Consider the following 13,427-nt stretch of genomic DNA (forward strand, 5'->3'; position numbering starts at 1 on the left):
CCACAGGAGCTGAGTGAACTTAACCACAGGAGCTGGGTGAACTTAACCACAGGAGCTGGGTGAACTTAACCACAGGAGCTGGGTGAACTTAACCACAGGAGCTGGGTGAACTTAACCAACTTAACCACAGGAGCTGGGTGAACTTAACCACAGGAGCTGGGTGAACTTAACCACAGGAGCTGGGTGAACTTAACCACAGGAGCTGGGTGAACTTAACCACAGGAGCTGGGTGAACTTAACCACAGGAGCTGGGTGAACTTAACCACAGGAGCTGGGTGAACTTAACCACAGGAGCTGGGTGAACTTAACCCCAGGAGCTGGGTGAACTTAACCACAGGAGCTGGGTGAACTTAACCAACTTAACCACAGCAGCTGGGTGAACTAAACCACAGGAGCTGGGTGAACTTAACCACAGGAGCTGGGTGAACTTAACCACAGGAGCTGGGTGAACTTAACCACAGGAGCTGGGTGAACTTAACCACAGGAGCTGGGTGAACTAAACCACAGGAGCTGGGTGAACTTAACCACAGGAGCTGGGTGAACTTAACCACAGGAGCTGGGTGAACTTAACCAACTTAACCACAGGAGCTGGGTGAACTTAACCACAGGAGCTGGGTGAACTTAACCAACTTAACCACAGGAGCTGGGTGAACTTAACCACAGGAGCTGGGTGAACTTAACCAACTTAACCACAGGAGCTGATTGAACTTAACCACAGGAGCTGGGTGAACTTAACCAACTTACCCACAGTAGCCCCCCCCCCCTCCCCCACCTATTTACCCACCCAATTTTTTTCTATTGCGTATTGCTAATCCAACATTTTCCAAAGCTCGAATAAAAAGACGAGCGGAATGGCTCCATGATGTTTTAATGAGTCAATATTTCTTGTGAGCTGTGAGACACATAAAAAAAACACATCTGAAGGACTTCGCCCAATTTAACGTGGAATCATCCATTCAATAGCTGTTGGTTTTAAGGTAGGTTTTAGTTTATCCCGGGCTACGGTTGATTAAGGTGATTTTCCAAATCTTGAAAACAGTAAAGATTTTTCGTAACGAGTGAAGGTATTAGTATAAACCCAAGAACTCGTTTAATTAGCTTGCGTTTAGTTTTTCCCTTCACGAGTCAAAACTTGTTGGGTGCCTTTAAAAATGATCTGGACATGCGTATCTTGGCTCTATAGGGCAGATTTTTGTCCAAAAATTGTCGAATGTCAAAATCTAAATAGACATTTTTGCCGTGTCTATGAAAACCACGCAGTAGGAAATTGTCTTATTTGGATACACAGAATCAATACGTTTATTGAGGGGGGGGGGGGGGGAGGAGGAAGTGACGACACGCTGTGACGACGGTGGGAGGGTCGGGGGGGGGGAGGGATTAATATTGGAGTAAATGAACAAAACAGTGTTCATGCTGGTAGAGTTGATGAACGGATGTAAAGTAATTGATAGCTGGGGTCGTAATATAAGACAGGCTATTTATAGATCGATGACAGAGTTTTGAAATGTCACCGGCGTGACACTACTGACCGATTTGTCTAAAATTGATACAGATATTTCACCTTTCTCGGAGTGCAGTTCTACAAAGAAAATAATGGCGTCTAAAGCCGAATCAGTTCTTGTTAATAAATCTAAAACTTATGATCAATATTCAATTCCTAATATGTATTATTTGCGTGGATTTCTTCTTCTTCTTCGTTCTTAATTTTTAGTGTTGGAAGGGATCGAGCCTTATCTGCCAGAGGGTTTGAACTCCAAGTTTTTTCGAATTTATCAACCATGAGCTTTTGCCGACTCGACCACGCCTCCATCACAATTAAGGATACGTGTCAACTGGTTATGCGCCGTTGACTCCGATTTCAGGCTGCTTTTCTTTTTGGATTTGCTTCCATAGCCTTTATCCAACCATGAACAAACTACAAGGCAGCAGTTGTTTGATTTTGGAGTTGTTCGAACTCGAGACTTTTCGGTTTAGCAACCATGAGCTTTACCGACTCGACCACGCCGACCCCTGCGTGGATTTCTGATATTTTTCTAATCCATCACTCAGTTGTGTTCGTCTTCATACTTCTCCGTACCACTCCCTACCCCTCCTTAGCTCTCCATACCTCTCTGTACCTCTCCTTACCTCTCGGCTAATAACTAGAAGACTAGATAAAACAAAGCAGTTCTTTTTGATAAATGCGTTACACCCTTCTATTATGTTGTTTGTGGTTGTAAGAGTTAAATGTTGGTTTGTTAACTGGATAGTCATTTAATTTCACGATGCTTTTGGATTGAAGAAATCAGAGGCAAAATTAGTCGGATCAAATCCACCGCATTCGGTGGCAAAAACATCAATGTAGTAAGGGTTTAAAAATATAGGCCGATCATGTCTAGTAATATTGTAACATTTAGGCCGATCATTTCTAGTAATATTGTAACATTTAGGCCGAACATGTCTTGTAATATTGTAACATTTAGGCCGATCATTTCTAGTAATATTGTAACATTTAGGCCGAACATGTCTTGTAATATTGTAACATTTAGGCCGATCATTTCTAGTAATATTGTAACATTTAGGCCGAACATGTCTTGTAATATTGTAACATTTAGGCCGATCATTTCTAGTAATATTGTAACATATAGGCCGATCATTTCTAGTAATATTGTAACATATAGGCCGATCATTTCTAGTAATATTGTAACATATAGGCCGATCATTTCTAGTAATATTGTAACATATAGGCCGATCATTTCTAGTAATATTGTTACATATAGACCGATCATGTCCAAAATCAGTGGCACAACTCAAGCTGAATAATAAAACAAGTATAAACAGCTTGGACGCTAAAATGAGGACTAAATTTTTTACTAAAAGCGGACAGCTAATGGGTGGACGGTCGGGCGGATAGACGGTTCGACGGACGGATGGACCGGCGGGCGTGTGGGTGGACGGTCGGACAAATATTTAAAGCTAAATTAAAGCTTATAAAAAGTACGGATGTCTACAGTCGCTGACACCAGCTTTAAAAATGTTACAACATTGAGTGTCAACGATAGGGCAGTACTCTAGCATGGGGTCACAAAGGGTTAGTGGGTGTCACAGAGGGGACAGGGTGGTCACACAGGGGACAGGGGGTCACACAAGGCTAGTGGGGTCACAGAGGGGACAGGGTGGTCACACAGGGGACAGGGGGTCACACAAGGCTAGTGGGATCACAGAGGGGACAGGGTGGTCACACAGGGGACAGGGGGTCACACAAGGCTAGTGGGGTCACAGAGGGGACAGGGTGGTCACACAGGGGACAGGGGGTCACACAAGGCTAGTGGGGTCACAGAGGGGACAGGGTGGTCACACAGGGGACAGGGGGTCACACAAGGCTAGTGGGGTCACAGAGGGGACAGGGTGGTCACACAGGGGACAGGGGGTCACACAAGGCTAGTGGGGTCACAGAGGGGACAGGGTGGTCACACAGGGGACAGGGGGTCACACAAGGCTAGTGGGGTCACAGAGGGGACAGGGTGGTCACACAGGGGACAGGGGGTCACACAAGGCTAGTGGGGTCACAGAGGGGACAGGGGGTCACACAAGGCTAGTGGGGTCACAGAGGGGACAGGGTGGTCACACAGGGGACAGGGGGTCACACAAGGCTAGTGGGGTCACACAAGGCTAGTGGGGTCACAGAGGGGACAGGGTGGTCACACAGGGGACAGGGGGTCACACAAGGCTAGTGGGGTCACAGAGGGGACAGGGTGGTCACACAGGGGACAGGGGGTCACACAAGGCTAGTGGGGTCACAGAGGGGACAGGGGGTCACACAAGGCTAGTGGGGTCACACAGGGTTAGTGGGGTCACTGAGGGTTAGACGAGTCATACAGGGGTCATAAAGACTGGGTTAAAGAACTAAGTTGATCAACGGGTAGGGTGTGTGTGTGGGAGTGGGGGGTGGTGATGGGGGTGGGTAGACCTCAATTGTAAGCTAAAGGAACGCCCCTTGTGGATCTATCTGGACCAGGAACAAATAGACCAGACGAATGTGTACATTGTACTTGGCATTTGATGTCACACTGACATTGTACTTGGCATTTGATGTCACACTGACATTGTACTTGGCATTTGATGTCACACTGACATTGTACTTGGCATTTGATGTCACACTGGCATTGTACTTGGCATTTGATGTCACACTGGCATTGTACTTGGCATTTGATGTCACACTGACATTGTACTTGGCATTTGATGTCAGTCTGACATTGTACTTGGCATTTGATATCACACTGACATTATATTTGGCATTTGATGTCACACTGACATTGTACTTGGCATTTGATGTCATACTGACATTGTACTTGGCATTTGATGTCACACTGACATTTTACTTGGCATTTGATGTCAGTCTGACATTGTACTTGGCATTGGATATCATACTGACATTGTACTTGGCATTTAATGTTACACTGACATTGTACTTGGCATTTGATGTCAGTCTGACATTGTACTTGGCATTTGATATCACACTGACATTATATTTGGCATTTGATGTCACACTGGCATTGTACTTGGCATTTGATGTCACACTGACATTGTACTTGGCATTTGATGTCAGTCTGACATTGTACTTGGCATTTGATATCACACTGACATTATATTTGGCATTTGATGTCACACTGACATTGTACTTGGCATTTGATGTCATACTGACATTGTACTTGGCATTTGATGTCACACTGACATTTTACTTGGCATTTGATGTCAGTCTGACATTGTACTTGGCATTGGATATCATACTGACATTGTACTTGGCATTTAATGTTACACTGACATTGTACTTGGCATTTGATGTCACATTGACATTGTACTTGGCATTTGATATCACACTGACATTATATTTGGCATTTGATGTCACACTGACATTGTACTTGGCATTTGATGTCACACTGACATTGTACTTAGCATTTGATGTTACCCTGACATTCTAGACGCAGATTTTATCATCAAAAATCAAAATACATTCCGGCTTTTATTGTATACAGGCAAAATATCCCGGCTTATACAGTTTGAACATAAAATCTATTCCGGCTCTTTCTGCCTAGACGCTGAATACATATCTGATACTGTTATCAAGGTGCCGGCTTTAAATCTTAATTATATCAAATGAAGATATAATGCACTGAAGCTAATGAGCCTCGTAATAATATAAAAAGTTGAATAAAATGTTATTAGATTTCATTCTGATTGCAATTTCCTCCCGAAAATAATTAATGATGTGTGCTAAAATTTGATTCGTCATAATAATGTTGTAGATTAATTTTTAGTATCTTGATTAACGGGTATGTTCAAGGACTCTGAATTTTAAGAAGTGTTAACCCCCCCCCCCCCATTCCCACCCTCTCACTCTTTTTATTATTCTGGATCCTAACATGGTAGTCGGGCTAGTGTCCATTGGGACATTTGTCCCATTCGGACAATTTTTGGGCATTTGTCTCATTCGGGTATTTGTCCCATTTGGGCAATTGTCCCATTCGGGTATTTGTCCCATTCGGGCATTTTTTGGGCATTTGTCCCATTCGGGTATTTGTCCCGTTTGGGCATTTGTCCCATTTGGGTATTTGTCCCATTCGTGCATTTATCCCATTCGGAAAAACGGCCATCGGGCAAACAGCATTCGGGTATTGGTCTTTCGTGTAGACCCTTTAGTTTTATGTATGTTTGGGTTGTGTATAGCAAGTTTGCCATGCATGTTTGGGTCGTCTTTAGCACAGAGGACATTGTCAACACAACCTACACTAACACTACCATCCACACCCACCCACACACACAACCTATACCAACACACCTACACACTACCACTAACCACCCACTCACACTAACTCACCCAAACACACACAACATACACCAACACACCAACACACTCACCCACACCCCACCACACTCACCTCTCCACACTGACAGCAATGAGGTTCAGCACTGAGGCTAGGGCCGACAACATCTCCACCGTACCCGACAACTTGCAGAGGGCCGAGCCACTGTCCCAGTAGGCAATCAACATTCGCACGACCTCGTAGGGCACACAGATGAGCAGGAACAGAAGGTCAGCCACGGCTAGACTCACCATGAAGGACGCCGTCACGCTCCGTGATTTCCTGGGGTCAACGAGAAGGTCAAGGGCATGAAGTTATACAATGGCGAAACGTTACTTTATTAAAATAAACACGTCAACCTCATTCAGCGAAAGATGTCGAATTCTGAATCATGACATCGTCCAGTATTTTAAATCAACTGTTTAACGCTGTATAAAAATCTTATAACTTAATTGATATGAGAAATCTCTATTTTTATGATTGTACGCGGCTTTAATACACCCTAAACCAGTGGCGTAGCCAGAATCGTCTCAAGGGGGGGGGGGGTCCAATTTTTACCCGGGGACAAACTTTCGATTTGCACCCCCCCTCCCTCAAACTCTTTCGATTTGCACCCCCCCTCATACTTTTATATACATATACCGAGGGGTCTATGGGGGGGGGGTTATAACTCCCCCCCTGCCTACGCCACTGCCCTAAACTGACGCCCCCAAAATTGCAAGTAATACCTAGCTAAGCATACTTAAAGGCAGCTAGAAAATTGTAAGATAGACCTACCTAATGCTAATCAGAACGAAATATAAGTGTGACTCACCTGTCGCCTAGCATAGCAAAGATGACCAAAGAGTTTCCTATAAGACCCAGGATGGTAAGTGTGACTCACCTGTCGCCCAGGATGTTAAGTGTGACTTACCTGTCGCCCAGGATGTTAAGTGTGACTCACCTGTCGCCCAGGATGTTAAGTGTGACTCACCTGTCGCCCAGGATGTTAAGTGTGACTCACCTGTCGCCCAGGATGTTAAGTGTGACTCACCTGTCGCCCAGGATGTTAAGTGTGACTCGCCTGTCGCCCAGGATGTTAAGTGTGACTCGCCTGTCGCCCAGGATGTTAAGTGTGACTCACCTGTCGCCCAGGATGTTAAGTGTGACTCACCTGTCGCCCAGGATGTTAAGTGTGACTCACCTGTCGCCTAGCATGGCAAAGATCACCAGCGAGTTTCCTATAAGGCCCAGGATGAAGGCGACGCCGTAGACGGAGATGGTGGGGATGAGGTGGGGGTCGGTCAGCCAGGGTTTCATCAGCTTCTCCACCTCGTCCGTGTAGAACATCAAGTTCTGCTCCACGCCGTGGTCTTCTAGCCCGTCGGTGTCCGGCGTCAGGGAGACGTTGATGGACTGGTTGTTGGTGTAGGTGTTGGTCAGGCTGGTGGATATATGACAGGTGTTGGTCAGGCTGGTGGATATATGACAGGTGTTGGTCAGGCTGGTGGATATATGACAGGTGTTGGTCAGGCTGGTGGATATATGACAGGTGTTGGTCAGGCTAGTGGATATATGACAGGTGTTGGTCAGGGTATAGGACAGGTGTTGATCTAGAAATTATCAACTTGTGACAAGTAGAAACGACAGAGAAAAGTGACTTTGTCAGGGGAATGAATTACAATTTCTCCGTCAAGTTTGTGGCACCAAGTCAGGTGTGTCTAACCGTTAAAAACTGACATGAATGAACTAGCTTGAAGTCATTAACTAACACCTAACGTTGCATGGTTTGCAGAAAACAAATAACATAACCTGCATCGATCTGAATTGTCCTCATCACACAAGCCCAGAAAATGTTTCCTTAGGAAACGAGATATTGCTTAGCTTTGCTGCTGTTTTGTTTAGTTCTAAGTTGTTTTGTTGTTGTTTTATAAAAACGGCATTGTTATAAATATTTATACATGAATGTTTTCTCGCTAAAAATGCGTTGCAGATCTGAGTTCCTGAAATATCAATGCGGATCTGATTTCCTTAATCTTAGTCGAGATAGAACTTTCGGTGTAGATTTGATTTCTCTATTCTTAGTCCAGGTAGAGCTAGCATTGTTTCGTGGTCACGCAGGTGTATGGCTCACAGTCATGACACCATCTACAAACACCATCCCTCCATCAACAACAACCCTCTCCTGCACTCTAAGACTTGACTCGTACACTCCTCCACTTCCCTCCTCTATAATAAAGTCTCAGACCATTCCACACCCTCTCACACCCTGCAACACTCTCACACACATCGCCACCCCCCTACCTGCTAGCCATGGCCGAGACTGTTGTGTGGATGTTATACCCCGAGTCCTGGCTACTCAGGCCGGCCCGGGTTCCATTCACGGCGTAGACAGAGATGCTGCTAGAAGATTCCATCTTTAGTCTGGAGAGAAAAAAGGGCGGGAATAAAGTAAGGAGATTCGTTGACAGTCAAGCTGAAGGCATAAAGCAAAGCTAAGCAGGTACCCGATATTGGTGGCATAAAGCAAAGGTGGTACCCGATATTGGTGGCATAAAGCTAAGCAGGTACCCGATATTGGTGGCATAAAGCTAAGGAGGTACCCGATATTGGTGGTATAAAGCTAAGCAGGTACCCGATATTGGTGACATAAAGCAAAGGAGGTACCCGATATTGATGGCATAGAGCTAAGCAGGTACCCGATATTGGTGGTTTAAAGCTAAGCAGGTACCCGATATTGGTGGCATAAAGCTAAGCAGGTACCCGATATTGGTGGCATAAAGCTAAGCAGGTACCCGATATTGGTGGCATAAAGCTAAGCAGGTACCCGATATTGGTGGCATAAAGCAAATCTAAGCAGGTACCCGATATTGGTGGCATAAAGCAAATCTAAACAGGTACCCGATATTGGTGGCATAAAGCAAATCTAAACAGGTACCCGATATTGGTGGCATAAAGCAAATCTAAGCAGGTACCCGATATTGGTGGTATAAAGCTAAGGAGGTACCCGATATTGGTGGCATAAAGCAAATCTAAGCAGGTACCCGATCTTGGTGGCATAAAGCAAATCTAAGCAGGTACCCGATATTGGTGGCATAAAGCAAATCTAAGCAGGTACCCGATATTGGTGGCATAAAGCTAAGGAGGTACCCGATATTGGTGGCATAAAGCAAATCTAAGCAGGTACCCGATATTGGTGGTATAAAGCTAAGGAGGTACCCGATATTGGTGGCATAAAGCAAAGCTAAGGAGGTAAAAGTATATATTTTCTATATAAATTATATAAATTTCATTTCGTTCGGGGGGGGGGGGGGGGGGGGGCGAAGAGATGCCTGGAAGAAACTCTGATCGTAACAAGATCGTTGCTAAATTACTCAATTTTAAACTATAATTTTATTACACACACCCACACACCCACACACACACGTACACACACACACACCCACACACACACACATATATATATATATATATATATATATATATATATATATATATATATATATATATGTGCATACAAGGTATACCATTGCTAAAGAACCGTGAATCGTGACAAGGGAAGTCTGATGGCACCTAAAACAGTGAAAGACAAGACGAACAAAATATGTTCGTTAAGTCACGTCTTAAAGTTCGCCGGAAACTCAATACGGATTTAAACAATGCGAGAATTAGCGCCATCTATTAACGTTTCATTGGATTTCCTACACGTGGGCGCGTGGAGGCTATTTTTAGCCTGGATCCTCACCTCTTGTCAACCATAGCATGTAGACTTGCAGAATTTCATTTGTTCTATAGAAATTTAGATAACACAGTATGTACAATTAATTGAGGTGCAACAACTCAGTATTTATTAACGGGAGTGATTTCCCCTAAAATTTCTCGAATTTACTTATAAAAGACTACGAGGTATGGCAATTCGGGATATAGACATGATTTTTGATCAATATTTAATTAAACTATTTTTAAATTGAATAGAGTCTCGTGAAAATTGCACATCAAGTGAATCGCAAAAAATGTGTGTATAATAGTGCGGAATATTAAATTAATACTTTTATAAATTCGTATGGGTTTTTTGAGAAATCGGAAATAGCGTAAAGTACTACTTAATGAAAACAGAAATAATTACTCAAAATTTTTCACAAGACAGAGAATTGAATATTTTACTTCTTTTTGAAATTTCGTCTATCTTAAACAGTACTCAAGTTATAGGCTTTTGAAAAATCGAAAGTAGAATATGTTCCACTTCCTGTTACCGGACATTGCTCAAAAGTTGATACGTAGCTACACAATTGATATAATACTTGTATATAAATTTTTTATCAACCTAGCTGTAACGGTACTCAAGTTATCGTTTTCATAGACACACTTACACACACACACACACACACACACACACACACACACACACACTTACACCCACACGGATTGAATAGCCCAGTTTTTCCGACACGATTATACGTAAAATGCCTAAATTTTGATACATCTGCATTTATTATTTTTGCCTGATTAAAAATAGTCCCCTATACTCCGTATATGATGTACTTAGAAGTAAAACGGCGAAAACTGTCAAAATTTCATGTGATTTTTGTGCACAATTACAATACTTCCTCTATACTCTATTTAACGGATAGTAAAAAATATTATATTCACCACATTTTACGCATTAAATTCTCTTCATCACCAACTCGACACCTTTAACGACTAAAGGCTTCATTGAAAAATCTCTTGGCTACCTTCTCATGTTTAAAATATGAAATTTGTAATCAACGTTTATTATGTTTTCTTTGACAGTCAAATCAAAAATCTAAAACACACGTCAACAATAGCGTACAAATGTCTGAAACACAATCCTTATGGTATATAACAGCTGTACATCCACTATATCAAAGCAAACATTCTATTCGAACATTCCAGAAACCTGATTTACAAAATAGCCTGTGTCCGTCAGTCGGCTACTAAATAACGGACGGTTGTATGACGTCACACTCACCGTTCAAGATAAAATGCCCATGGTATTTTAGTGTTTGATACACACACACCTGTAACAGGTGGCCGCAGGTGAAAGTACTACATGTCATTACAGATCCCAGTGTAAGCTGGCGGTGTAAGCTGGCGGTGTAAGCATGTAATTGCTCCACTCGAGACTGAGAGTGAGCGCTAACGCGTGTGATTCGGCTCACTCGGGCGGCGCGTCGACCTGTGGCAATGCGACAGGTAAAACCTGTCTGTCAGCGAGATGCCACGGCAGCCGGGGTTATAGAACTTGCTGCCACGGCGGGCCAGGGTTATAGAACTTGACACGGCGGGCCGAGGTTATAGAACTTGACACGGCGGGCCAGTGTTATAGAACTTTTCACGGCGGGCCCGGGTTATAGAACTTGACACGGCGGGCCAATGTTATAGAACTTTTCACGGCGGGCCAGTGTTATAGAACTTGACACGGCGGGCCAGGGTTATAGAACTTGTCACGGCGGGCCAGGGTTATGGAACTTTTCACGGCGGGCCAGGGTTATAGAACTTGTCATGGGGCCAGGGTTATAGAACTTACTGCCAAGGCGGGCCAGGGTTATAGAACTTATCACGGCGGGCCAGGGTTATAGAACTTGCCACGGCGGGCCAGGGTTATAGAACTTGACACGGCGGGCCAGTGTTATAGAACTTGTCATGGCGGGCCATGGTTATAGAACTTGCCACGGCGGGCCATGGTTATAGAACTTGCTGCCACGGTGGGCCAGGGTTATAGAACTTGCTGCCACGGCGGGCCAGGGTTATACAACTTGCTGCCACGGCGGGCCAGGGTTTTAGAACTTGCTGCCACGGCGGGCCGGGGTTATAGAACTTGTCACGGCGGGCCGAGGTTATAGAACTTGTGACGGCGGGCCAGGGTTATAGATTTAGTCATGGCGGGCCAGGGTTATAGATTTAGTCATGGCGGGCCAGGGTTATAGATTTAGTCACGGCGGGCCAGGGTTATAGATTTAGTCATGGCGGGCCAGGGTTATAGATTTAGTCACGGCGGGCCAGGGTTATAGATTTAGTCATGGCGGGCCAGGGTTATAGATTTAGTCACGGCGGGCCAGGGTTATAGATTTAGTCATGGCGGGCCAGGGTTATAGATTTAGTCACGGCGGGCCAGGGTTATAGGTTTAGTCATGGCGGGCCAGGGTTATAGATTTAGTCACGGCGGGCCAGGGTTATAGATTTAGTCATGGCGGGCCAGGGTTATAGAACTTGATACGGCGGGCCAGGGTTATAGAACTTGCCGCGGCGGGCCAGGGTTATAGAACTTGACACGGCGGGCCAGGGTTATAGAACTTGCCACGGCGGGCCAGGGTTATAGAACTTGACACGGCGGGCCAGGGTTATAGATTTAGTCACGGCGGGCCAGGGTTATAGATTTAGTCATGGCGGGCCAGGGTTATAGAACTTGACACGGCGGGCCAGGGTTATAGATTTAGTCACGGCGGGCCAGGGTTATAGATTTAGTCACGGCGGGCCAGGGTTATAGAACTTGTGACGTGTTGGTTAATGATTAGACTACACGTCCCCCAGACTGTAGAAATGAGAAGATCATGTCCATTATTTATTAGACTACAAGTTTTTTTTAAGATTGGAGACATTAGAATGTCGTGTCCATTATCCATTAGACTATCCGTTTCTTCAGATAATTCAGTCTCAGATTTCTAAGTTCCAGAAAATGAGTAATGATAGAACACACTAGAACACAATTAACATTATGATGATTACACGAGTGATTTAAACAAGAGATTAAGCAGTATTAGAGGCACTACACACCTTTGAAAATATTTCTTTCATGCATCTCTCTAGGGCAGGGGTTCCCAACCCCGTGCCCGCGGGCGCCCTGGCGCCCGCCGAACGATTCGTATGTGCCCGCCTCTCACTATTCGACAGAGACAGAATTTTTCTCTTAAACATTATTGAAAGGTTGAAGGGGATGGAAATCGAAAGTTTGAGGGGGGGGGTGCAAATCGAAAATTTGAGGGGGGGGGGGGTGCAAATCGAAAATCTGAGGGGGGGGGGTGCAAATCGAAAATTGGAGGTGGGTGCAAATCGAAAGTTTTGTCCCCGGAAGGGTCGCTACGCCTCTGGAAGGAGTTGGTCGATTTAAAATAGGTGGTGCCCGCCACCCTACCGATATTTTAGAATGTGCTCTAGAGTAAAAAAAGGTTGGGAACCCCTGCTCTAGGGAAGGAAAGTAGCTACGCCCTAACTAACCGGAATTCACCACTTATCTGGCATGAATCCATGTTATAATCCACCACTTATCTCGCATCTATCCAACATGTTATAATCCACCACTTATCTCGCATCTATCCAACATGTTATAATCCACCACTTATCTCGCATCTGTCCATGTTATAATCCACCACTTATCTGGCATCTATCCCACCTATTATAATCCACCACTTATCTCGCATCTATCCAACATGTTATAATCCAACACTTAACTTGAAACAAAAATGTATAGATCTTGTCTAGAGTGAAATTTGTTTATCACCAATATTTTTTGTTTTGTTTATTTTGGCAAAAAAACTAAGTTGCCCAACTATCTTGAAATAACTTGTTTACAATTAGTTTTTAATT

At 44.3% G+C, this 13,427-nt stretch overlaps 1 protein-coding gene across 2 annotated transcripts in view; it reads right to left on the reverse strand.

Moving 5' to 3' along the window:
* Nucleotides 1–13,427, reverse strand: part of LOC131948566 (G-protein coupled receptor 54) — a 93,649-nt gene that overhangs the window by 22,382 nt on the left and 57,840 nt on the right. The window contains exons 1-4 of one of the 2 annotated variants that reach the window (XM_059310161.1): nucleotides 10,813–10,926; nucleotides 8,127–8,246; nucleotides 7,027–7,266; nucleotides 5,919–6,125 (exon numbers count right to left, since the gene is read on the reverse strand). In XM_059310161.1, coding sequence (XP_059166144.1) covers nucleotides 5,919–6,125; nucleotides 7,027–7,266; nucleotides 8,127–8,239 — 560 coding nt within the window. In that variant the 5' untranslated portion in view covers nucleotides 8,240–8,246; nucleotides 10,813–10,926. Of the gene's footprint in view, nucleotides 1–5,918; nucleotides 6,126–7,026; nucleotides 7,267–8,126; nucleotides 8,247–10,812; nucleotides 10,927–13,427 lie in introns of those variants that run through there. The other variant, XM_059310167.1, reaches the window with a different exon arrangement.

The sequence above is a fragment of the Physella acuta genome, unplaced genomic scaffold, assembly GCF_028476545.2.
Source record: "Physella acuta isolate Inbredline_101_S28 unplaced genomic scaffold, ASM2847654v3 ptg000059l, whole genome shotgun sequence".
Lineage (NCBI taxonomy): Eukaryota > Metazoa > Mollusca > Gastropoda > Physidae > Physella > Physella acuta.